The following is a 24,711-nucleotide window of genomic DNA, read 5'->3' as shown; positions in this document are numbered from 1 at the left end:
GGCGGGGCGAGGGGGAGGTGGGCGGGGCCCGTCAGGCTCAGCTAAAGCGGGAAGCAGAGCAGGGTAGGAACGTGCGCGCCGGAACTGGTTGTTTCTGACCGGACCAGGGTGGGGAGGGACCGGAGGTAGGCGAACCTCACGCGCTTCTGTTTCCGGCCACCTCAGCTCGGGGAAGAGGAGACGCAGACAGAGCCAAGTCCTGAGCGGACCGGTCGCCAGGAGGAGAACGAAGGGAGACTACGGCGACTGCTGTTGTCAGGGGGGCGGTGTGGGCGCCCTTTTAAGCCGAAAAAATGGTGTTGCTGACGATGATCGCCCGGGTGGCGGATGGGCTGCCGCTGGCAGCTTCCATGCAAGAGGATGAGCAGGTGAGGGGGGAGGTGCGACCCGCCCCCTGTTCCTCCAGAGGACCCCCAGCCTTGGTTCCCGGCTCCGCCCGAGGTGGTAGGGCTGGAGACGGGGGATGCATCCGTGGTAGCACTAGCGGGGGGTGGCAGGGACTAGCTCCTCGGGGCACATGTTGCAATGGAATAAGTTCCACCCCCGGGAGCCCGGATCCTCTGGGGTAGGGGCGTGGCCATGCCCACCATCGCCCCGTCTGGACTTAGCCAACTGGATTGGGAGCCACAGCTTTGCCCTGGCTAAAGACACTGGGCAGGAAAGAGCCCTGACACGCTGTCTGACCCCTGGACCAGTTACATTTCCCCTCTGCCTCCCTTATCTAGAAAGGAGGGCCGGCTGCTAATCTTTGACCCGGCTCGTTACGTGGTTGACGAGGATATGTGTCGGAATTATTTTAAAGATCTTGCGTGGAAGGTGTTTATAGGTGGACTAAAGTTAGAGGTTACTAAAGCAGGATGAGAAGATCTAAATTCTCGTCTGACTTGTTTAAACCTTTACTTGAAAAAAAAATCCCCAAAATATGAAAGAAGGAACCTTTTTCTTACGGCTTCAACCGAGTTCAGCAGATACCCTGTATAATAAGTGCCTGCCATGGTCAAGGATTCTTTTCTAAGCCCCATTTCAGGGACCTTACTTTGGTGAGAGAGGTGACCCCGATTTTCTCAAATTTGTGCCAGCCAAAGCCCTGGTGGGTTTTATCAGCCATTAAAGATTGGAATATCAAGAGTTAGGTGTGGTGTCGGAGCTCATTGAATACAACTTTTAGCCAAATCTCAGAGAAGGTCATCTAACCTCTCCTTGAAAACCAATGAGAGAAAAACCCTTATTTCCCAAGATGAGTCTTGGATACCCCTAACTGTTAGGATTTTTTTTCTCATATTGAGTATAAATCTACTTTTTTTTTTCTATTTTCCTCCTGTTGTTGTTAAAGTTCAGCCCTCCAGAGCCTCTTCCACAGGAGAGCTCTTCGAATACTGGAAGATAACTCTCATGGCCCCTTTTGACCTTCCGTTTGCGGAGGTAACCACAGTTCTGGCAAGTAGTCGTCATATGTCATTGGCCTCCCTGAATGTTTGTCATTCTTCCTCTTAAAATGTGGTGCCTGGAACTGACCACAGTATAGTGGATGGAGTCTGACCAGGACAGACCCAACAAAACTATCACTTCTTTTATCCTGGACACTAGTACTTCTCACTTGGGCAGCCCAAGATCACACTGCTTTCTTTGGCTGCCATGTTGTCATATTGTTGACCCCTTGAAATCACAGTCCAATAAACTCTTGACTCTCTTTCATGAACAGTAAAGCTCTTCATATCAAGTGACAGCATCTAAGGCCCAGCCTAGGTAAGTTCAGAGAGATTCATTATCCTACATTTGGTTAGCACAGGATGAAATCTTCTGACTCTAGCAGCCCATGAAGACCTAAGGGAAGGTTTGTGGTTGGAATGGTGGAAGGGGTATCCATGAGATACTGTTCAAGGCCTGTGCACAGGTGAAATCTGGAGAGAGCTCATGTCAAATACCTATGTTGTTGTTATTTGATCCTTTTTCAGTCAAGCCCTGTTCTTTGTGATGCCATTTGGGGGTTTTCTTGGCAGAGATACTGGATTACTATACCCTTCTCCAGCTCATTTGACAGATAAGGAAACTGAGGCAAACAAGGTTAAGTGACTTGCCCAAGGTCACACAGCTAGTAAGTGTCTGAAGCCACTTTTCATCTTGGGAAGATGTCTTCAGGCCTGACACTCTGTCCACGAACCACCTTGCTGCCCTATGCAAGTACCTGTTATGCTTAGGGATATACAAAAGACAAGGGGCAGTGGATAGAACACCAGTGCAGTAGTCAGAAGGACCTGAGTTAAAATCTCACCTCAGACACTTGACACTCACTAGCTGTATGACCTTGGGCAAGTCACTTAACCCCAGTTGCCTCATCCTGGCTCATCTCCAGTCATCCTGATGAATATCTGGTCACTGGATTCAGATGGCTCTGGAGGAGAAGTGAGGCTGGTGACCTGCACAGCCCTCCCTCACTCAAAACAAAGCCAAGTGCAAGTCATATCATTATTTCTCTGATGGCATGGTCTTCTTTGGCAATGAAGGACGAACACACACACACACAAAAGACAGCATGTTATAGTGAAGGAACATCAGAGTGAAGAGCCTGGAGATTTGAGTTTTAATATGACTCATCCTGATTAGTTGTTTGATATTGGACAAATCACTTTTTTGAAATTATAAAATATGAATGACGCTTCTTACTACATGCACTACATGATTGTTAGAAAGAGTTTTGCAAAACTTAAAATGCAATGTAAATGTGAGTTATAATATTAATTGATATAATTACATTAATTAATATAATATTAAGATTGATGAAATAGGATCCAGTGCCATCCTTTTAGATTTGGGGTTTTTTTTCCTGCTCATATTATCCATGTTAGAAAGGAAAGAACAAAAGTGTATGGTTGCCATTTTGTAGATGAGAAAACAGAAGCTCAAACAGATTCCGTAAATTTGCTGAGGGCACTTAAACAATTAGGAACCTCTAGAATTATACCTTAATTTTTCTTTAATTTTACCAGCCACTATCTATTCTTCCTCTTAGCTGAAAACTTCTTCCAAGGATCAAAAGATTACATGACTAAAGCTTTGCTCCTCTCAGTTTCTCTTACAAAGCCTGAAGTCCTTGATTAGCTTTAGACTGCACTGTCCTACATAGCTCGAGATGAAGCTATGGAGATTATTGTGTTTCTAGCCACCATCAGAAATAGCATCTTTGGTCTGTTAGCACCTATGGAAACACGTTTCTCAGATAGGACTTTTGATTTTGATTTTACAACTGAAAACTATGTCACACTGGTGGATAACTTTAAAGATTTGAAACAGCAACTTAAGGAAAAAGGAGTAGAAACTATTTGGCAGTTTAATAGTTCTAAATTAGCTGATTTTATTGAAATCAAAAGCACCTAAAGATATAATGGGAAAAGTTTTAATTAATCCAGAAGGTGAGTACTATACTTGATAAACTTATTGTTAAAATTGACCATTTAGCTTTGACATAAATTAAAAGATAAGAAAGGACAACACAAATGGAATTTTGTGCATCTGTTTTTAGATATACCAAAGCAACCAAAATTTAAAGTAAAGTATGTAAAAAAACTTAAAAGGATTGAAACTATTTCTTAATGGATGTAAGTGAAAAGAATGTTGTAAAGGGCCACAGAATCAAGAATTACAGTTGACATAAGAGAAGTAAAATCGGCTAATAACAGGTATGCTTTTCCCTGCTTTGAAAATTAGAACAGTTAGCTGTCCTTTGTAATATTTGAAGTCATGAAATAGTGGAAAGATCACTGCATGTAGAGGCAGAAGACCTTGCTTTGCAGTTTTTTAAGCTGCCTTACTTTGTGCAAGTCAGGTAATTTCTCAGGGCTCATTTTTCTCATTTACAAAATGGGAGAGTTGTAATTATTATAGTTCATTTCAATGCTAAAAGAAATTTCTAAATCTAGAATGTGATATTTGAGAATTAAGCTGATTCATGCTGATCCTCAGCCGTGTAATAGATTCAAAGTGTTTTCTGTTCAGCTTATTATAAGTGTTAAACCCTTGCTGGTCTACCTATCTCATCCTCTTATCTTCTTTTATTACATACATCTGTGCCTTTGCTGACATTGTCCCCTGTGCTTATAATAGATATCCTTCTCTTTATATCCAGCTGTTAAAATCTTAACTTAATTTCTAGACCCATCTCAGGTGCTGCCTCATCTGTGAAGTCTTTCTGACCCTCTCCTGTTTGGATCTCTTTTTACTTAAGATGTTGTGTTTTGTGTTATAGGTTGTTCATAGATATGTTTTCTTTTCCTCATTGGATTGTAACTTCCTCAAGAGTAGAGCTCATCTTATTTCATCTTAGTATCCCCAGTGCCTGAGTACTTAAATATTTGTTTGATATAATTGAATCTAAGTGATCCAGTTAAAACACTCAATCTTATTAGGACTTTTCTCAGACCCATTTAATGAAATCAGAGGTAGGTATGAGTGTATTCTCTTGTGGCAAATGTTTCCATTTTGTTGTAAGGCCTTTAAAAATTATTTCTTGTTTGAAGTTAGAACTAACCTCTGTAAGTGTGGAATAGAAATTTCAGTCCATCTTTCACTTAACCTGCCAAGTGCGAAAGACTGTGCTAAACACTAAAGATGTGTAAGGTATCTGCAGAACAAACATAAGGGAAGAGGGTAGGGGAAGCCCTAGGAACTAGGATCATCAGGAAAGACCTTGTGGAGAAAAAAGATGGCTCTTGAGCTGGGTTCTAAAAAATGAAAAGAGAGTGCATTCTAGATCTTGGGCAGCCTGTGAAGACACAGGCTCAGCAGAGTTGTGCAAAGCTACTTTGGTTGAACTGCTATTTGTGAAGAGGAGTCATGTGTACTAAGACAGGAAAGGTTTGTTAGATCCAAGATGTGGAAGGCTTTAAATACCATATAGGAGAGTTTGTTGTTGACCCTAGAGATAATAGGGAACCACTGGAGTTTATTGAACAAAGGGGTCATTACCTGTATTTTTGTAATGCTGTTTGTGAAAGAAGAGCAGGAAGAGGGGAGAGGTCATTTAGGAGGCTGCTTCATGGTCTAGGCGAAAAATGTTGAGGGTTTGAACACTAGGTGTTGTGTGTAAATAGGGAAAAGGACATGGATATGGGAGATGTTGTGGAGGTAAAATTGATGACTTGGCAATGAATTGGATACATGGCGGGGGGGGGGGGGGGGGGGGGGCGAGACGGGCGACAAAAGTGAAGGGTTGGAGATGGCTCCAAGGGTGCAGATCAGAATGTCTAAAAATAACAATGCTTTATTGCGGGTGGGGGCTGGGGGCAGTGTTTCAGAGGAAAGACAATGAATTCTGTTTTGGAGTTTGAATTGTCTACAGGAAATTCAGATGGAAATGTCCAGGATGCAGTTAGACTGGGAGCCAGGCCAGGGCTGGCTTGATAGGTCTGGAAGTCATCAGCAGTAAAATGACAATAAAACCCATAAGGCCTAATGATGTCACTGAAAGAGAATATCAAGAGAGAACAGAAGACGCTCCCTGTTTGGGGAAACAATATGAATCATAAGGTCAAGAATTTTATTCTTAAACTTCATATTGGGGTAGTACATTCTTAGTTACAAGACTGGAGATGAACAGTGATTCCTGTGACCTAAAGCAGCAGAAAATTTTCACATAGGGATTACTTGCAAACCTCATCCTCTTTGATGTTTAACTGGGAGGGTAGTGGACACAAGGAGATACATATCATTCATAGCCATTGGGTGTGCTCTGCCCTTCCATCTCCCTCATTTTATTTCAAGCTCTCTTTATGTTTTCCTTCTTTTCTGGCCTGCTTTCCCTAATTGAGCTGTGTTCCTTCTTTCTGTTAAATTATCTCAGCTGGGGCGGAGACAGGCAAGCCTGGAGCAGAGGGTAAATCTGCCCAAGACAGGTAGAAGAGAGCCTCAAGTGAGCAAGCCTACAGATCATCCATAGTGTAGCTGAATTTGTAAAAAAGCAGTTATTGAATGTCTTCTCTCATTGTTTGGAGGAAGGTTCTTGGGACTTCAGGCTTTTGGCTACCTTTTGAGGTAAACAGAAACTTAAGATAGAGTGGGCTAAGCTAAACACTCTTCTGAGGCCTGCAAGCAACATTTGATACTACTGTTTGTTCAGTCTAAAGTAGTGAAACCTTGTACTGCCTGTAACATCCTCTGGATCTTTATGGTAAATAGAAAGTTGATTTCTTAATTAGCTTTTCAAAAGCCCTTTGATTTTGTTTTAGAATTTGGACTATCTTATTATGCTGTCTCCAGTCACATTTTTATTTTTTGTACATAGAACATGCTCTTCTTCTTTATCCTATTTTCTAAAGGGTACTGAGTGGACCTCGAGTTTGAAAATATGCAGCTTCTATAGAGCAGTACTTAGATTTTATCTTGGGAGATTGGGATCTGTCAGAACTGTCAAATCTGGCTTCTTGAGCTTAAACTATGAACCATAATATTAAATAATAAATAGGACCCTCAAGAATGAGCTCCTAGAATAGAGCTGAGCTGTATATTCATGGGAGTAAGGATTGTGTCATTTGTTGTATCCCTGGCACCTAGCACAGTGTTTGGCACATAGTATAGGTACTTAATAAAATACTTAATTGATCAGAAGACCAAAAGTTATTCTAAAATTGCAGATAACCCTAAGACAGTGTAAATTATTTGTGTAGTCTAAAAAAGAGATTACCTTTACCTCTATAATGTATAAAAAGTAAACAACAAGAAAAGTATATTCCTTTGGACAAAAATTTTTTAAATATATGAAAAAGCAAGTGAATTTTAATGAGGTTTTTGCATCTGCTTATTGTAAAACGAATTTGATGTTTAATTTACATTGGTGTCTTTACTTTCAGTTGGCCTTCCAAGTGAGTACCTGTCACCTCTAATCATGGTCATGTTTTAATAAACCTGTGAAAATGTTGCTTCACAGCAAGGCTCATTGCAAAATCTATTTTAAATAGTAGAGTAGTTCTGCTAAGATGATTGAGGGGCGAAGAGGAAACTACTGTTTGATAAAATTATAGAAAATTGCAGCCATGTACTAAATTTTAATAATTCCCTATTCACCATTTCCACATTTCATCCCAATTTTAAACAAACTGAAGATGCTCAAAGGTGGAACGAGGGTCACAAAAGCCTCCTGGTGTCGTGCATATGTCTAACCTTTCTATTTGTTAGTAGTCAGTAGGGTCAGATGCTAACAGGGAAGATAGAATACAAATCTTTTAAAACATATTTTCAAATGAGATTGTGCAGAGATTGCCAAAAATTATTGCAATAATAACAGATTTTTTTTGTTGTTGTTTTAAACAGACGCCTCTTAAAAGATAATGTGTCTGTGCCTTGTAGAAAATTTCAAATGATGAGATTTCAGGTAACAGTTACAACTTTAAATCCAAGCAGAGTCCTCCCTGGACTTCTTCTCTTAACTTCAGTTTACTTTAACTCTAAAATGCGATCAGTAATATTTGCATTACCAATCTTACAGGGTTATTATGAGGTAAGTGCTTTGCTATTATTTCTTCAGGTTTGTAGACTTAGATGGGACTAACCTAGTATTTAAAATTTGGAAGTTGAACTAGATCAGGAGTGGGGAACCTGTGGCCTCTAGAACATATATGGCCTTCCAGGTCCTTGGGTGCAGCCTTCTGACTGAGTCCAATTTTTACAGAACAAATCCTTTTATTAAGGGGATTTATTCTGTGAAGTTTGGATTCAGTTAAAGGGCCACACTTGAGGACCTAGAAGGCCACATGTGGCCTTGGGGCTGCAGGTTCCTCACCCCTGCACTAGGTTATTATTTGGATAGATAAAGTCCATTTGGGGCCTAAATCTTAAGGTCTTGCTCTCTTTCTCACTACATGTATATTTGTCACTAAGAACTGTGTTACTGTTTTAAAGGTATTAACTTTTTATTCTAAACTAAATTTTTATGCCCTATTAATTGAACTTTCCTTATCATCCACAAACTGCTGGAAGTAGTTTTAGGCTTATGAAAATGTTTGGTACCAAAATGACCCCCTTTTAAAGATAGGTCAGTGGAAGTTACAGGAATAAGAAAGAGAAGGTGTAAGAACAAATAGTAAATAAAAATATCCTTACAGATAGCAAAATTTTTGCAGTTTAAATCCTGGAGAAAAGTGTGTAAGTTCAGAATATGCCAAATGAGGTTTGATTGGTATTCTGTCATATATATCTCTAAGGGACATTTTTTTGTAGTAGAGCAAGGATTGCCCCTGTGACGTCCATCTAAAGTATACTCTGAAATTTCCTAGTGTCTCTTAGTCATGAATTTGTCTAAACCCTATTCAACTTTATTTATATTTTAAGTCTTTGCCATTTCTTGAGCTAACTAGTTACTTTAAGTTTGGTGCTTAATTTATGGCAATATATGGTAAAACTTTGGGGAATAGATCATTCTGGTTATCCAAGTTTTGTTTTTTGTTTTTTTAACTTAGCGCTGGGGTAAACACCAAAACTTTTATAGCAACCATTTTTGAATGCATATGCTATTATATTGCATCTCCTATTTCCCTACCCTCTTAAATAGAATGCGTAGAACATAATTTTTTCTCAATGACTGAAGGACATAATTTTGAACATCAGAGTGCTTTAGAAAATCATAATGGTAGCTGCAAAGAGGATGGGTTGGATGAGGAAAGACTTGAGTCAGAGACACCAATTAAGGAAGACTGTTGCAATAGACCAGGTGAAAGGTGATGAGGGCTTGAAGTAAGGTGGTGATTGTGTAAGTAGAGAGAAGGGGACAGGTGTTAAAGATAAGGGAGGTAGACTTGGTCACAGTTGGACACAGCTCTCTGGGGAGATTGGGATGTGTGAGGATGACAATGAGATTGTAAACCTGCCTAACTGGAAGGGTAGTGGTTGATGTGCCCTCAGGAGTAGCAGGGAAATTGAGAAGAGGATTTCAGGGAAGACACAGTATAATGATCTCTATGTTGAAAGCCCTACAATTGTCTGTCATGAGGAGATTGGTATGTAACATGTCTCACCATGTCATGGTTGGCAGTTTCCTACATGCCTTGGAATCAGACTGTTATGACCCCAGTAGCATCAGGCTATGGCCTCCACTTTGGAGACCACTCCTGTAGGTAACTGACCTTATTACTCTTTTATAAGAGAGGTGGATCTTTTAGCTTAGTATATTTCCTGTATTTAAGGTAATTATCCATGATGAAACATCAGTTCAATCACATGACAAAATTTTTAATCATGTGGAACCATTGCAAGTGGTTTTGAAAATATAACTAAAGTATATACACTAATTCTACCTAGTCACCTATTTATGCAAATATACTTTAATAGGTTAGTGAAATGGAATTTCCCTTACATTGACTTTTCCCATTTTCTTAAGTATTTAATAATCTTAGCTTTTTTTTTTTTTAAATTAAATCAGTTCTACCAACATCCAGATCTGAAAGTCAGACTCAGTAGTCTATAGTTCCCAGGGTGTCCCTTTGAACTTCTTTGAAGATCAAGTGTATGACATCTTATGTTGTGATAATGCAAATAAAAAGGATAAAATAGAGGGAGGTTCCTGTCATAATGCTGAAACATCCTTTTGATAAGTCTAGTTTATTAGTGTTATAAGTAACATTGTCTTATCCATACGTGGCATGTGGGATAGATAGAGCAAGAGGTCTGAAATAAAATGACCTGCATCCTCTCCAGGTTCTGTTTTCTCTCTGTGGATTCTTAGGCAAGGCATTTCCTTTCTCATCTCTAATATGTAGACCAAGTAAGAAGCATGGTATATTTCAAGCCATAATATTTATAGTTGTGTGCTAGAAAAGATTATTTTCCTCATCTTAAAAATGAATAAATTCAGGTTATAAGAACATGGGCCGTAGAGTGGAGTAAAACAGTTTGGAGGCTGGAATTGGAAGTTCTTGGTCTTTATCACCAGTAAGCCATATATCTGACTACTAAATTATGTATAGTTATGTATACTCACTTGGGTTTTGGTAGATAGCTAATGTAAATTTTCTTAAGTGACTTCAGGCCATATTCTTTTGTGCTATAGAAACATGGTTTCCACTTCCCATAAAAGCATAGTGAATATAAAGCATTCTACAAATATTAAAACCCTCTATATGAGAAAGTTCTTATTATTGTCTTTGAAGTGAAGGATCTCAGTCAGAGTGTCTTTTCAGAGACAGATACATGGTGCAGCTAATCAATAACTCGGCTCTTTAGTGGGTTGTTCTTATATGAATTTTTCACTTCTCTTTCAGTCTGGCCGGGACCTTCAACAGTACCAGAGTCAGGCCAAGCAACTGTTTCGCAAACTGAATGAACAGTCCCCTACAAGATGTACCTTGGAAGCAGGAGCTATGACTTTTCAGTAAGTGTGACTGATTTATTTGTTTATGATCATTTGAGTGTAGTGTAGTGATCTAACATGGGGATATTTGAACAGGATGGTGGAATCTAATTGAAAGATCTGGACTTAAGGGAAATGGAATATGCAATGAGGAAAGTTAAAGATCAGCACCTCATTCTAAAGAAGAAAGTAATAGCTGTTTTCCCCCCCAATAACAAATTCATCTCTTTTTGCAACATTTAACTATTCATGGATCTTTCATTTATTAAAAATTAACTCAAATATATTGTGTAGCAAATATCACCTGAATAGGAGATGTTTTATTTAAAAAAATTGGATTTGCATTGTTTTGTAATACTTGTAAGTAGAACTTTTAAGAACAGCTTGCCTTTAATACCATGAATGGCACATTTATAGACAAGGGGGAAAAAGAAAATAATTTCTAAGACATCCATGGACATGCCTCTAAATATTCAAAACTTGACTCTTGACACCTTCATTTAGAGAACTTAGGGTAATTTGACCCACATTTGCCAGTTTTTATTAAATGTTACATCAAATTCAGATAAGGAAGAGAGGTGAGGACCATCACAGATATTTGGGAGAAGAAAAGAGTATATCATTTCACCAAACACTTATTAGGCCCCTTTCACTTGTAGGGAACTGGGTATATGAAGATAAATGAAACAAGCCTGGCCCTCCAAGAGCTTTCATATTGGGGAATTATGTCCAAGGATGAGCATAAGCCATGTTATCTGAGGGAGATCCGTAAAGACTCCTAGGAGGGAAGGGCTCCTGAGCTGATTCTGGAAAAAAGGTCAGAATTCTGAGAAGCCAAGGAGGCGCCTTCCACCAGGCTTGTGCAAAGACAGAGAGATGGAAGGCAGAGTGGTACATTGGGGAGACAGCCAGTGGTTCCATATTCCTGGGACATAGAATGTGTGAAGGGGAATCAGAAATAAGTCTGAGAAGATAGTTGTGAGCCAGATTGCAGAGAGTTTTAAATGTCAGGTTGAGGAGTTTATATTTTATCCTAGAGGAAATAAGGAACATGGCCAATTTTTGACCAGGTCACGTGATCATACATCCATTTTGAAAATAATAATTTGGCAGCTGGGTAGAAGATGATTGAGTGCGGAGGTATGTGGGGGGCAGGGGGACAGTGTGTTGGGATGCTGTTGCAGTAGTCCTGGTGATAGAAGACAAGCACGCAGATCAGTACCAGAGATTAGAGAATGGATATATAGCATCTAAGAAAAGTGATAAAGAAACAAAAAAGAAAGCAAAGCTCTTTAATGTATAAAGGTGAAGAGTTGTATGATTTGTGTTGATCAATGCAAGTGATGACCTAGGTTGATAACAACAGAGTAGAGAGCACTTGAACAGAATGATGTACAGTTTAGTGCTTATCTTTGATCCAAGGCTGAAAACCTCTTGCATAAGCTAATATAATCCCACACCAGAGGGAGTGTGAACAAAGTGTATTTACATGTACAGCTAACTTTAAAATTATCCATAGTAATGAGAAATAAGAACAGCATAATAGATTCACAGATCCAGTTTTAAATTCTTCCCCTACCAGATACAAGATATTAGAGCTGCTGACCAATTGATCAGTTTCACCTCCTCACTTATCCCTTATCTGTCTGGTAGATGAAATATAATGAGAAGATTGAAGGCTAGGATGAGTGAATAAATAAGAATTCTAACTACTTTAAACTGAATAATTTAGAAGATCATAAATAAGTGCTACAACAGATTGTAGTTGAGATTTAGTGGCCTGCTTCATTAAATACAAAGCTTCATTCTGTACCTCTGAGTATTCTTTGAGAACAGCCACATATTATTTTTTATTTCTTCTTTGTATATGCTTAATATACTGAATATACTCTTTTCTTACCTTTTGTGTCACTGCACTGTTTTGATTCTCTTCTTATTTCTTTGTTTCATCTCTGTGATCTTTTGGTGGTTCCTCTTTCATCGTGAGAGTGTGTGTGTGTGTGTGTGTGTGTGTTTATCTTGGATCCTGTTCTTGGTCCTCTTATTTGTTCAGTCGGTGAGCTCATCCACTTTCATTTAAGAAACAACAGTTATTGACTGCTTTTTTTTAACATGAGTGATTTCCTGACAAATCTCCTTTGTTCCATTTGGCCTTTCGTTGTAACAAAGAAAAATAGTTAAGCAAAACCAATGGATACAGTGTTCTGCCCTATTAGTCTCCTACCTCTATACTGAATGGATGAAAGGGTATTTTATCATCTGTTCTCCTGGACCAACACAAGTCATTATAATTATTCAGAATTTGACTCCTTTTTAGTTTCCTTTTAATTTTTACTATTCCACTTACATATATTGTTCTTTTCGTTTGCTTACTGTAGCCTGGACCAATTCATAAAAATCTTTGCATTTATTTCTGAATACCTCATATTTGCCATTTCTTATGGCATTATGTTGTTCCATTATATTGATGTCATAGACTCAGAACATTTCAGAGTTGGAAGAGACCATTCAGTTCAGTCTGTACTGGAGGGGAATCCCCCCCATAGCCATTGTCATACAAGCAGTCATCCAACCTTTCCTTGAAGACTGCCAGTCCAGGCAAATCCTCCACTCTTCAGGTAGCCCATTCTACTTTAGGAAGCTCTGATTGTTATAAAGTTTCTCCCAATACCAGACTTACTTTGGCTTCTTGGCCCCCTGTACCATTTGCTTCTGGTTCTGCCCTCTAGAGGCAAACAGAACCAGTCTAATCTCTCTTCAAATAAAATTCTTTAGACTTTTGCAGGTCAGTCATATTTCCCTCAAGTTAATTCTTATCCAGGATCAGCATTGGTTTCTTTCATCTAATCTTCATGTGACATAGACTCAGGACTCTTTAGTATCCTGGCCACTGTCCTCTGGATATTCTTGTTACTGTAAATTGTCCATTTATCCCTCAGTGGGTGGGATTCTTCTTTGTTTCCAGTTATTTTCTACTGCAAAAAGTATTACTGTGGATATCATGATATATATGGAGCCTTTCTATTTTGACCTCTTTAAGTTTAGGCCCAGTAATGAGATCTCTGGATCAAAGGATATGTACAGTTTATAGTGTCTTTTCTCATATGGTTCCAAATCATTCTCTAGATCAGTTGGACCAATTTATAATTTCACCAGTAGTTTATTAGTATGTCTTCCCATAGCCACTTGAACCTTTTAGTGTTTCAGTTTTTTATTATTCTTGGTGGTTGTGAAGTGGAACATCAAAATTTTTTAAATTTAGAATTCTCTTATCAGTGATTTGGAGCATATCTTCATATATTTGAATAACTTGAAATTATTTGAGAAACTTCCTATATCTTTTGACTACTTTATCTATGGGATATGATTCCTGGTCTTATTTTGTTATTCTTCCACTTTACATGAATGACTCTCACATCTTTATCTGTAGTCTCAGATTCCTCTATTCATGTATTTTCAACAATTCAAAGGAAATATTCGCCGAGATACTGGTCAAAATAAAATTCATCTTTTCTTTTTCTTTCTCCAACATTAGTTGTAGTGCTTTTTCCTTATTTCTCAAGCTAGAAATCTTCTGAGTCATTTTGACTATTCTTTCTTCGTCTGTATCATGACTGTCATTAATTTCTATTTTCAGAGTTAATCTGAATCCATTCTAGTGTAGGCATAGAGTTGTGAATCAATCTAGAATAGCTACATAATGTTTGATTTCTCATGTTGGCTCCCAACATGGGAATAACAATTTGGAATAACTTGGGTTAGTGAAATAATTTGGATAATTTGGGCTAGTGAAGCCTCTGAATCAGGACTGGCCTGGCCTGGCCTGGCCTCATGTGGTGGGGATAGAATGGAATTTTGCTGTATAACGTTTTAATAGGGACCCCAGTAATAATACTGAGAGAATTAATGTGAACATGGTATGGTGGAGGTCACCTAAGGGTCACTCACTACCCAAAGCAGAAAGTTTAATATAAAATAACACAAATCTTGATGGGATAGAAACCAAATAAATCTTGCAGGAATTTTTTAAAAATGGAATAAACTACTAGAATGATAGAATTGTGTAACTGGAAGAGACTTCAATATATTGGATATGCAGATCCAAATCATGGCTCAGTCTAGTGGTCATCCATTTGCCAATCAATTTACAAGCATTTATTAAGTCCCTAATATGTACCAGGTATGGGGGAGATAGACAAAAATGAAACAATCTCTGTCTTTAAGGAACTTATACTTTATTGGGAAAAGCAGTGCATACATACATAAGTATATACAAATGAATACAAAAAATTATGGATGAGTGGATCAGGAGAGGCTTCTTATATATAGAAGGTGGAGCTTGGATGAACTTTGAAGGAAACTAGGAATTTGAGAGGTAGTGGTAAAGAGAAACTTCATTCCAGGTATGGAGCATAGCCTGAGCAAAAGCTTGGAAATGGGAGTGTCGGAGTGTGCTATGTAAGGATTAGCAAGATGGCCTCCTTGGCTATGCTACAGTGTGAAGGGGAGCAATCAATGACAAGGCTAGAAGGGTAGATTGGAGTCAGGTTGTGAAGGGCTTTACATGTCAAACAATTTTTTGCTTTGTTTTTCTTTTGTACTAAAGGAAATTGTGAGCCACTGGAATTTATTGAGCAGGAGAGTAACATGATTAAACCTTTCCTTTAAGAAAATCACTCTGGCAGTTGTGTGGAGGATGAGTCAGAGAAGGTGACACCTGAGGCAGGCAGACCAGTGAAAATGCTGTAGCAGTAGCCAGGTGAGAGGTAATGAGTCTGCACTGGAGTGTTGGCTGTTTGAGTAGAGTGAAGGGGACAGATATGAGAGATGTTGTGGAAATAGAATTGATAGGCTTGGCCACAGATTGGATGTGTGGGATGAGTGAGGAATCTGGGGTGACTGAGCTTGCAAACCTGAGACAGAATGCTATTGTCCTCAACAGAAATAGCAAGTGGACTTTTGAGAAAAGATGAGTTCTTTTTTTGAGATGTTGAGTCTGAGATTCTCACAGGATGTTTCAAGTGTTTTTTAATAGACAGGTGGTGTTCTGGAACTCAAGAGATCTGGTAGTCTTCTGCACAGATGGTAATCAAAAGGGCAGCTTAGCTCACAGCTGTGGACTTTATCCGTAGCTAGAAGGTGTCTGTGAATTATGATATACAAAAGAGACAGAAGCAGAAGAGCAGTGTTAACAAAAACCTAGAAAGGAGAGAGTAGGAAAGAATGGTTATTCATATCAGAGACTACAGAGAGAGCATAAAAGGTGAGAATTGAAAAGTGAGCAGCAGATCTGGCAGCTGATAACTTGGAGAGGGCATTAATGATGGCGGAGAGAGCAATTTCAATTAAGCGATGAGATTGGAAGCTAGGTGGCAAAGGGTGAAGAGTGAATGAAAAGAGAAATGTAGGCCATGAAAGAGAGGAGACCTATAGGATGATAGTTTGTGCTGCATGCCCTGCCCAGCTAGAAAATGGATCCCTCCCACATCTCCACTTACTGAAGTCTCTTCCTTCAAGGCACAGTTCAAGTATCACCTCACGCATGAAACGTTCCTTGGATCATTTCTTCCCCTCTGACCTGTCCTATGAACCTATATCACTCTAACATTTTTTTTTGCATATTGGTATCTTTAGCACATAGTAAGCACATAATGTATTTATGAATGTATTTAGAACTGACACAGTGGGGTGACTTGTTTGGACAGTGTTTGAACTAAATGACGAGTCCCTTCCATGATTCTAGGGTTAGTATTCAATTTTGAGGAACATTTTTAAAAGTTCACTTTGCCATTTCCAGGTGTGGTATGGAAGGATTTAAATATAAATCCAATAAATGTAATTATGGGGTGGATAGATTTTCAAGTAAAAATACTCAAGGAATTGTTTTAGATGTTACAGAAGATGTTTAAGTGAAGAAATTTTGTGTTACTGAAAGCAAAGTTTTAATAGATTGTATGTGAAACTTTTAAAATAATAAAATGCTGTATAAATAAATTACTCTTGCTTTTGGAATATACTTCTAATTAATGGAAATTATTATTTCTGGCCTAAAGAAAGGGCATGTAGTTTATAATGCTTTTCTGACTTTCCAGCCTGAAGAAGGCATAGGTAAGAGCCCTCTTGTGGTATCAAGAATAGACGTGAAAACTTGAGTGCTAGAAACAACATTGACTAAGTGGTTACTTTTGTGACTTTTTATCTTTCCAGTTACATTATCGAGCAGGGAGTGTGTTACCTGGTTTTGTGTGAAGCTGCTTTCCCCAAAAAGTTGGCATTTGCCTACCTTGAGGATTTGCACTCTGAATTTGATGAACAACATGGAAAGAAGGTGCCCACTGTCTCCAGACCCTACTCCTTCATTGAATTTGGTGAGGCTTTAACTTGTACTGTGCCATTGATGAGTCAAAACACAGGAAAAAGTTCTTTGCTTAGTTAAAGCCCTGTGTTACCATTTTTCTGAGACTTAGAGATTTATTCTTTTTCTTCATTTTATCCCTCAGCATTCTTTCTTGTGCAAAAGCATAAACAATGTAATTCAGTCGCTTGGTCTTGTTCCCCTAGAAGCATTAGCCTTATTGGTTCCTGATCTCTTTTCACAAAGGGCACAGTCATAGTGGAACATAGCTAAAGGTGGAGCTGAAGATCTGGAGTTACAAATTAAACATAGTGGCTCTTTGCTTCACTTAGAGTAAGATTTGTAGATTTAGCCAGAGTCCCAGGAGTGGTTTCAGATCAATGACTACCTGTCAGATACCCCCCTGTATGTGATTAACTATCAGCTGTCTTTTCAACTGTTCAAAAACAGGAAAATAGGTTCCATGTGTGAAGGAATAGGATATGGATGTCAGCATCAACCTCAGATTTGTGAAGTCATATTGTCTTTTAGATATGAGAGAAACATCTGCTTTAGGCAAGAAAGAAAATGCCTAAAGTGTGAGGCACCTATTGCCTTGTATTCTGGAGATTTAAATGAGGAGTGAGTCAGCATGGCTTTTCAGAAATGGTCAATATGAAAAAAGAATTTCTGTGTTGTATAATTTGAGGAGATCTTTGCATATGCCAATTTATGCAATCTATAGCATGGTTTTTGAAATTTCACCTGGCCACAAAAATACAGCCTATATGAATAAGGACCAACATAGCCTCAACTTAAAATGGCCCATGAGTGGCATCTTAATAAAAGTGGAAGGAAATTAAAAGTTATCGTTATTGTTCAGGACTGTACAGAATAGACATGAATGTAGGGTGGTAATAAGAACAATAAGCAGTAAGAATTGTTATAGGTCTTTTCCTGTAATACTTGGTTTTTTAATTTTGTGATTTCTCTTTAAACTTGAGAGTTCTAAAGTTAATTAAACTTCAGTTTTAATTTAAACTTTAAACTCTAACATCTAAAATATGTTAGAGAAGGTGATGGGTAGGGGAAGATACCAGAAGAATACTTTAAACAGGTAGTCTTCAATTTCTAAAAGTTGAAATGACAACCACAAACATACATACCGCCTTTTTTTCTTGTAAGGTCAGGGTCTTAACATGATGGTGCAGGCAAAAATTAAGTTTTTATTGTTTTCTTACTTTTTATTCTTGAAAAGTGCTCCTAGAACTGGATAATTGACCACCAAGAGTTTTTGTAATACAATTTGAAAATCCCACTTTGAAGCAGTCTATGTTACAATGTGTTTTGGTTTCTTTGTGCCCCTCTTTGTTTTGTTGCAGTTTTATTTCTAGCTATATTGTATGCAGGATCTCTGAGACCTAATATTAATAGTGGCTGATAAGGTAACTGTTAAGTAGAGTTCTTAGTTTAAACTAAGTCTTAAATTTTCTTTCCATCTTCTTAGTAGGGAGATTGGCCCGTCAACCTATTTGAATTCCTTTGCATTGCATAATTGCTGCATAAAAGTCTACCCTCTTATAAAAGGAGCAGCAACACATTATCACACATTTTTAGATGCTCTAACAAGGGGAAAGTTTCTCCTGAAATATATCTGATATTTCCATTAGAACCTCCTCAGAAATACTCTCAAATGAGTTATTTTGTGGCAGGGAGTTCTGTGTCCCATGGATGTGGGCCTCGGGGAGCTCTCAGCACACATGAAATTGTTTGTTAATGGCCACTTGCTTCATCTTTGCAGACACCTACATTCAGAAAACCAAAAAACTGTACATTGACAGCCGTGCGCGGAGGAACCTGGGCTCCATCAATACTGAGTTACAAGATGTGCAGAGAATTATGGTCGCTAATATTGAAGAAGTCTTACAGCGTGGGGAAGCCCTCTCAGGTACCTTTGCCCTAAGAGTCATGGGCTTCTAAGGAATAGGACACATTCCAGAAAGATGAGTAGATGGGGTTTAATCAAGAGTCCACCTGGTTAATAATAGAATGAAGCTACCTAGATGATCAATATTTCTTGAGTACCTGCTGTGTACTGGGCTCATACATGTTGTATTTTAGCATCTTAAAAAACATACACAAATTGGGGCAAATGGAGGAAAGGAAGCTTTGGAGCACTTATTGAAATTGTCTCTCAGTTGTTTTCCTTTACTCTTATCTTTTACTCCTTTTAGTCCAGTGTCTCTCAGGTTACTCTAGACTTTTCAGATGCTACTTGAATCATGTTATTATCCTGCCCAAAAACTTTCTCTAGTTTCATATTACTTATATGATGAAGTCCATAATTGAATGTTCAAAGTCCTCCACATTTTTGGTTCCGATTTACCTTTCCAAACACATCTTCTACTATTTTCTGGCACCCACCCGTTGGTACAACCAAACCAATTTCCTTACTTTCCCTCATTCATCCTTACCTTTGTACCATAGCTAAAATGCCATAAACCCACCTTGCCCCTACCCCCTTTATTTGGACTGTCCAGATTTTCCCTAACACCTGCTGTCTCCCACGAAGCAAAAGGAATATGGCTTATTCAAGCGAATAATTTGTAAATAATTCTGGCTGGTGGCAAGTACTTTGTGTTGAGCCTTTTTACAATAAGACATTATCTCTTAGAGGTTCTTCTTCAGTCCCAAAGTCCATGAACTGTTTTTACTTCGAAGCTTAAGAGGTCTGTGAAACTTCTTTGGTTGCTTTCAGTAAGACCCGACTGTCAGTTTGCTTCTGGTTTGTATCAGTACAGGTGTTGAGAAGGCACAGAGGGGCATTTGCTAGACCAGATTTCTTCTTTTGCAGTTATTCTTACCACCCTTAGTATAAGCAATGCTAAGATGCTTTGTACCATTATCTGCCATTTTTCATTCAATTTCTTGCCTTGTTTGCCACATTCTTGCATCATTAGCCTTATCTCTTATATTAGATGAATATCTAATGGGTGACTTAGAAGTACCTACAATGCCCACATTTAGTTTAATATAGCAAAATTTTATTAACAAACCTACTACATTTCCCCAAAAACATTCTCTAAGGAATGCCCTGACAGATTGAGCTTAAAAAAGGAAGTTTTGCAAAACTCCAAAGGTATAAAAGGTTATACTTTTTAGTGGAAGCTATTTCCGCTTCAACTAATAATATTTGTGTTGTTCAGATGTTGTGATTGAAGCCTAGTTTCTAATCTTGGGTCCAGTTTGACTTAGTGCTGTTTCCCTAAACCTTTCAGCCATTAATCATAAAAATTCCTGGAGATGGTGAGAAAATATTCCTATTATTTCTTACATAAGAGAGGCCTTTCTTAACGGGGAAGAACATGACAAAGTTTAACAAATAGAATATTTGTGATACTTAAGCATGTTATTGTCGTTATTATGTATACTTACGAGATATAGGAATTTCCATAACATGTTTTTTGAAATAGCTTCATATTCACCTTCATGACAGTTTTCTGTTGTGAAGAAGTTTAATGAGTTGCTAAAGAATACTAATTAAGTGGTAGATTAGGTTTAAAAATTGGAGTCTAGTTCCCTAAGACTTAACATGAGGGCAACAAGTAAACATAAATAAATACATGAGGAAAATGATCTGTTTTTCAAAGAGTTTAAATATGATAAAAATGCATTAACCATCTGTAAACATTTAGTGAATGCTTGTCTATTAGTTGATTCAAAAATCTGCAAAGTCATTGGGGTGGATAGTCCTTTCACAAAGCCATCAATTATTTAGTATTTCCTTTGTGCCAGGCACTATGCTACATGTTGGGCATACATCATTTAGAAAGACAAAAACACTGTCTCCTCGGTTTATATTCTAGAAGGGGAGATAACATGTACACATAAATATTTATAACCTGTCCGTATATAATCACATACATAATTTATACAAAAGATTGTTTCATAAAATACAGATTACAGTTCTTCCATCCTTAGATAGCTTCATGAGTTGCTGTGGTTAAAATAATTCATCATCTATGCACAGCCTTCTGGTGATAAGCCTTGTCTGACCAGGTAGGCTGGTCCTCAGGTAGCAGACATAAGAATCCTTAGCTGGGTCCACTGAGACCTTTCTAGCTTGATAGCCCCTTCAGTTGTTTCATTCTTTTGGCATAGCCTTGCCAAACTCAGGTTACTTGCAGACCACAATGGGACTTCAGTGTCAGACTTGAATGGCATACTTCAATATTTCTTAGAACCATAGACTTATAGCCAATAGAGTATTGCACTTGCAGTCAAGAATCCCACTTCTCTTATTAGTTGTGTGACTTGTCACTTAACCCCTTAGGGCCTCAGTTTTCCTTATTTTTGAAATGAGGATTAAAAGAACTTGTGCCACCTACCTCCCAGAGTTGTGAGGAAAGCATTGTGTAAATCTTAAAACACCACAGAAGTGGTTCTCATAATCCAGTGCAGTCACTCTTTACAATGAATTAAAAGAAATACTTGGAGGATTCCAGTTCATTGTGTTTTGGGATACGCTAAGGGGTGACCAGTAAAGGCTTTTTTATTTCTGACTTTCTCATGGAGAATCTTTCAGAAATGTCTGGTCCATTTCCCTGCTTTAGGTAGCTCAGGGGTGATCATAATGACACCGTTTCTTTTCTTTCCACATTCTGAACACGAACTTTTGCACACTTGGTTAATGAAAACTTATCATTAATAACAATTATTATTTTTGTTATAGGAAAGCTTGAAGATCCTTTGATAGTGGCTCCTTTGTATTTTCACTGATTTGTTTCAGCGTACTCTTGAAATGAAAAAAAAAATAGTGTCCTAGGTTGTCATTTCCTGAGGGGTTTATTTCTATTAATATTGATAAGGGACTATTGATATATCACATTTATATGTTGTTTTTTATGTCATGAACCGCTATGGCAGTCTAATGAAACCTCTGAACCCTTTCTCAGAATGATGTTTTTAAATGTATAAAATATATAGTATTACAAAGGAAACCAATTCTCTTGAGTACAGGGATCAAAATATTTAAAAACAAGTTCACAGACTTTTAAGATCCCCTGCCATGGAGCCACTTTATTTCTTCGAGTTGGAAGGAACCCTACACAACTTGGTACAACTTTCTCCTTACTCCTATATTATGTGAATCCTTTGATATTCTCAGTTGAGTATGTGCTGTTCATGGAAAGGATAGCACTTATTATTCCCATAGCATAATAAAACTGGAGATATGAGGAGGTGCTTTTATTCTAATTAAGAAAATGTTGATAAAAGGTCTCTTGTGCTAATTTGTTTTATTCCATTTCTCCTTTTTGACAGCATTGGATTCCAAAGCCAACAATTTGTCCAGTTTGTCCAAGAAATATCGTCAGGATGCGAAGTATTTGAACATGCGTTCCACCTATGCCAAACTTGCGGCAGTTGCTGTGTTTTTTATCATGTTGATAGTGTATGTACGATTCTGGTGGCTTTGAGGAGGTTAATGCCATCCTTGGCAGGGGAGAGCCTGAAACATGGCAGGTGTATGTTTGCAGGATGCTGAGTGCACAAGGCTGTGCATCGGGATCCAGATGGGACTTGTGACTCCAGAGACCTAGAAAGAAAGGAAGTGTCCTAAATGCCATAGGCCACCCCTCATTTAGTGAAGCTTAACCCTCTGAAGAAGGTCTTGTTGGGGACTCAGGGCTTTCTCCGGGTGGCAAACTGTATGTGTTAGGGAACAGTAGATTTCCCCCCACCCCCACCCCACCCCACCCCAAGCCTGTGTTCTGAACTCTTAGACAGCATTGACTAGGGCATTCCCTTTCTGAAATGGATCCATCACTGGGACTCGAACTAACCAGCTTCTACTGGCACACCTTGTTACTTCTTTTAAAGAGGGCAGCCCTAATGAAAACTGTTAAGCGCCAGTGAACATTCCTGATATGGGTAATGCTTGTTTTTTTCTGGAATCTGGATCTTCAATTGCCACTCAAACAAGACTCCTGTATGTGAAGGCTGATTTCTGTACATATCTTACTGTCTTTTTCTTCCTGTGAGAAGTTCACTTTGTTGTTTTCCTGTTCTGATATTTTGCTTATTGCACAATTGCTGTGGGGTTAAATGAATATTAAATTGAAATGCCTTGAAATTATGCTGTATCCCCTCCCTGATTAGGAAGGTAACAGGCTTTCTATAACATAATACTTAAACACAAATTTTAAACTACTGTGGGAAGTTCTTAATTTCCTTCTTTAATATCCTGCTTCATATATAACAGGGAGAAGAGTAAGAGTGTCTGAATACTATTACTGGCTAGAGACTCGGCACCTTCTCTAATTCCTGTCTTGCTTCCATTTATTATTATTATTTTTTTTTACTTTTTTGTTTTTTTCCCATGTATATTTCTGTGATGGGGGCCATGAGGAGGGAGGGAAGAAAAGGTCACTTTGATTAACAGTCTTAAGCTTCATGACCTGCATTTCCAGGTATAATCCAGATTATAAAATAGAAAATGTTCATATATGTAGGGAATCAATTTTTGGTTTCAGTTTTTCAGTGTTTTATTACAAATATTTTTAACCAAGGAAGTCTGTCAGAATTATCAGTGTTCCTCCTGTTTGTGTATGCTTTCTAAGAAAGTTATGTTTCTAAGGATAGAAATCTCATTTACTGTATTTTTTAATAGCTAATGGAAAGAAATCTGACCTCATGTCCATTCTTTCTCCCACCTGTGTGCTCTTTCTTAAATACCTAGCTCTCTTTCTCCCACCTGTATGGTGATAGAAGTAGATACTTTTGGAGGTAGGATTTTTGGAATGGAGAGAATTGATGCATAAGGGCAGAGACAAGGTGAGGAGAGATCTCCTGCAGCCTCTCTAGTATCTCCTGCCCATAGAATAATTACTGTTTGAGAAGAGGTAGAATGACATTAACCAGCTTAATCCTCAGCACTTTAAAAATGTCTTTAGTTCATTAAGTCTAATAAGACTTTCAAGCTATCTAAGGTCCAAGCCCTGTTTTCTCATTAGCAGTTGGAAGCATAAATAGGAAATTTGCCAACCTCTCCAGAACAATCGGTGTGACTACCCTTCGCCAGAAACTGGCCCCAGATCAAAACAGTTGGAGTACTCAGAAGTTGCTCTTTGTAGACAGAAATAGCCCCCCAAAATCTTGTCTCTCTCCGAAGCTGAATAGGTCTGTGAAAGGCTGAAGACTGATATCAATATGGCTCCCTAAGATTTGGTGCCTCAGGAGTGGAGAATGTGGCAGCTTGATGAACATCGAATGGTGCCACCTGAGGGTCAGCAATGCAATAAATTTCTTCTAAGAACATCCCCTTCCTTTGTGGAGTTTCCTGTTGTCTAGTTCATTCATGATGTATATCCGTACTTTTACCGTTATTACCGTTAGCTGACCTCGATGCATTTTTGTTTCACAATTCAGAGGGAAAATGTTGAATGGATAAAGGAGTGAAAAAATTTTTTATTTTATTTGGAAATTGAGCATCTGGGGAAATATACAATGAGAGGACAATATTTTCAGCTTGAGGGTTCCTGCTAGTGTCTTTAGATAAAGTTCACAGATCAGAAGACATGACTAAATAGAATTAATCAAAAAGCTCCAAAACAAGGTAGACAGGGATCTTCAGACTTCCTCAGAATGATTGGTGTGACTGCAGTTCATCAAAAAGGAACCAAGAAAGCACCCACTTTGAAGAATCAGACTTAGAGTTAGTAGGAACAGAGAAGGAAACTAAAGTAACGTAGTCCTTAGATCTCAGAGATGGGACTAGAACTCCAGTTTTAACTAGTTTATGCTTCGTGACAGTTCCAGGCACAAAATCTCTGAATTCAGAAATTAACTCTCGGGTCACCTTATCTGACACCTCCACCCAAACAAAAACCCCCTCTAGGGCACCTGTGACAAGCAGTTGTTATCCCTTCCCTTTGATGGGGAACCCACTACTCACTGCCAAAGGCAGCCAGCTCCAGGTTTGTACAGACCTTGATGATTCAAAAGTTTTCCCCTTAATGTAAGGGGTTAAAATCTGCCTCTCTTC

General features: G+C 38.4%; 1 protein-coding gene across 1 annotated transcript; it reads left to right on the top strand.

The window, feature by feature from the left end:
* SEC22B (SEC22 homolog B, vesicle trafficking protein) lies at positions 1 to 23,984 on the top strand. Its single transcript, XM_072644555.1, has 5 exons — positions 1 to 368; positions 10,245 to 10,354; positions 16,541 to 16,701; positions 18,469 to 18,615; positions 21,990 to 23,984. The coding sequence occupies exons 1-5, from the start codon at positions 294 to 296 to the stop codon at positions 22,142 to 22,144; spliced, it is 648 nt and encodes a 215-aa protein (XP_072500656.1). The 5' UTR covers positions 1 to 293; the 3' UTR covers positions 22,145 to 23,984.
* Positions 23,985 to 24,711: the final 727 nt, after the last annotated feature.

This window comes from Notamacropus eugenii, chromosome 2 (assembly GCF_028372415.1).
Source record: "Notamacropus eugenii isolate mMacEug1 chromosome 2, mMacEug1.pri_v2, whole genome shotgun sequence".
NCBI classification, from domain to species: domain Eukaryota; kingdom Metazoa; phylum Chordata; class Mammalia; order Diprotodontia; family Macropodidae; genus Notamacropus; species Notamacropus eugenii.
Note: the sequence above shows the minus strand (reverse complement) of the source record. Positions and strands in the feature narration are given on the sequence as shown.

Excerpts from the sequence above, each read along its gene's own strand:
- SEC22B (XM_072644555.1), top strand. The coding sequence starts at position 294 with ATGGTGTTGCTGACGATGATCGCCCGGGTGGCGGATGGGCTGCCGCTG. Across the intron at positions 10,355-16,540 it reads GCAGGAGCTATGACTTTTCA|TTACATTATCGAGCAGGGAG; the intron begins GTAAGTGTGACT and ends TTATCTTTCCAG. Across the intron at positions 16,702-18,468 it reads CTACTCCTTCATTGAATTTG|ACACCTACATTCAGAAAACC; the intron begins GTGAGGCTTTAA and ends TCATCTTTGCAG.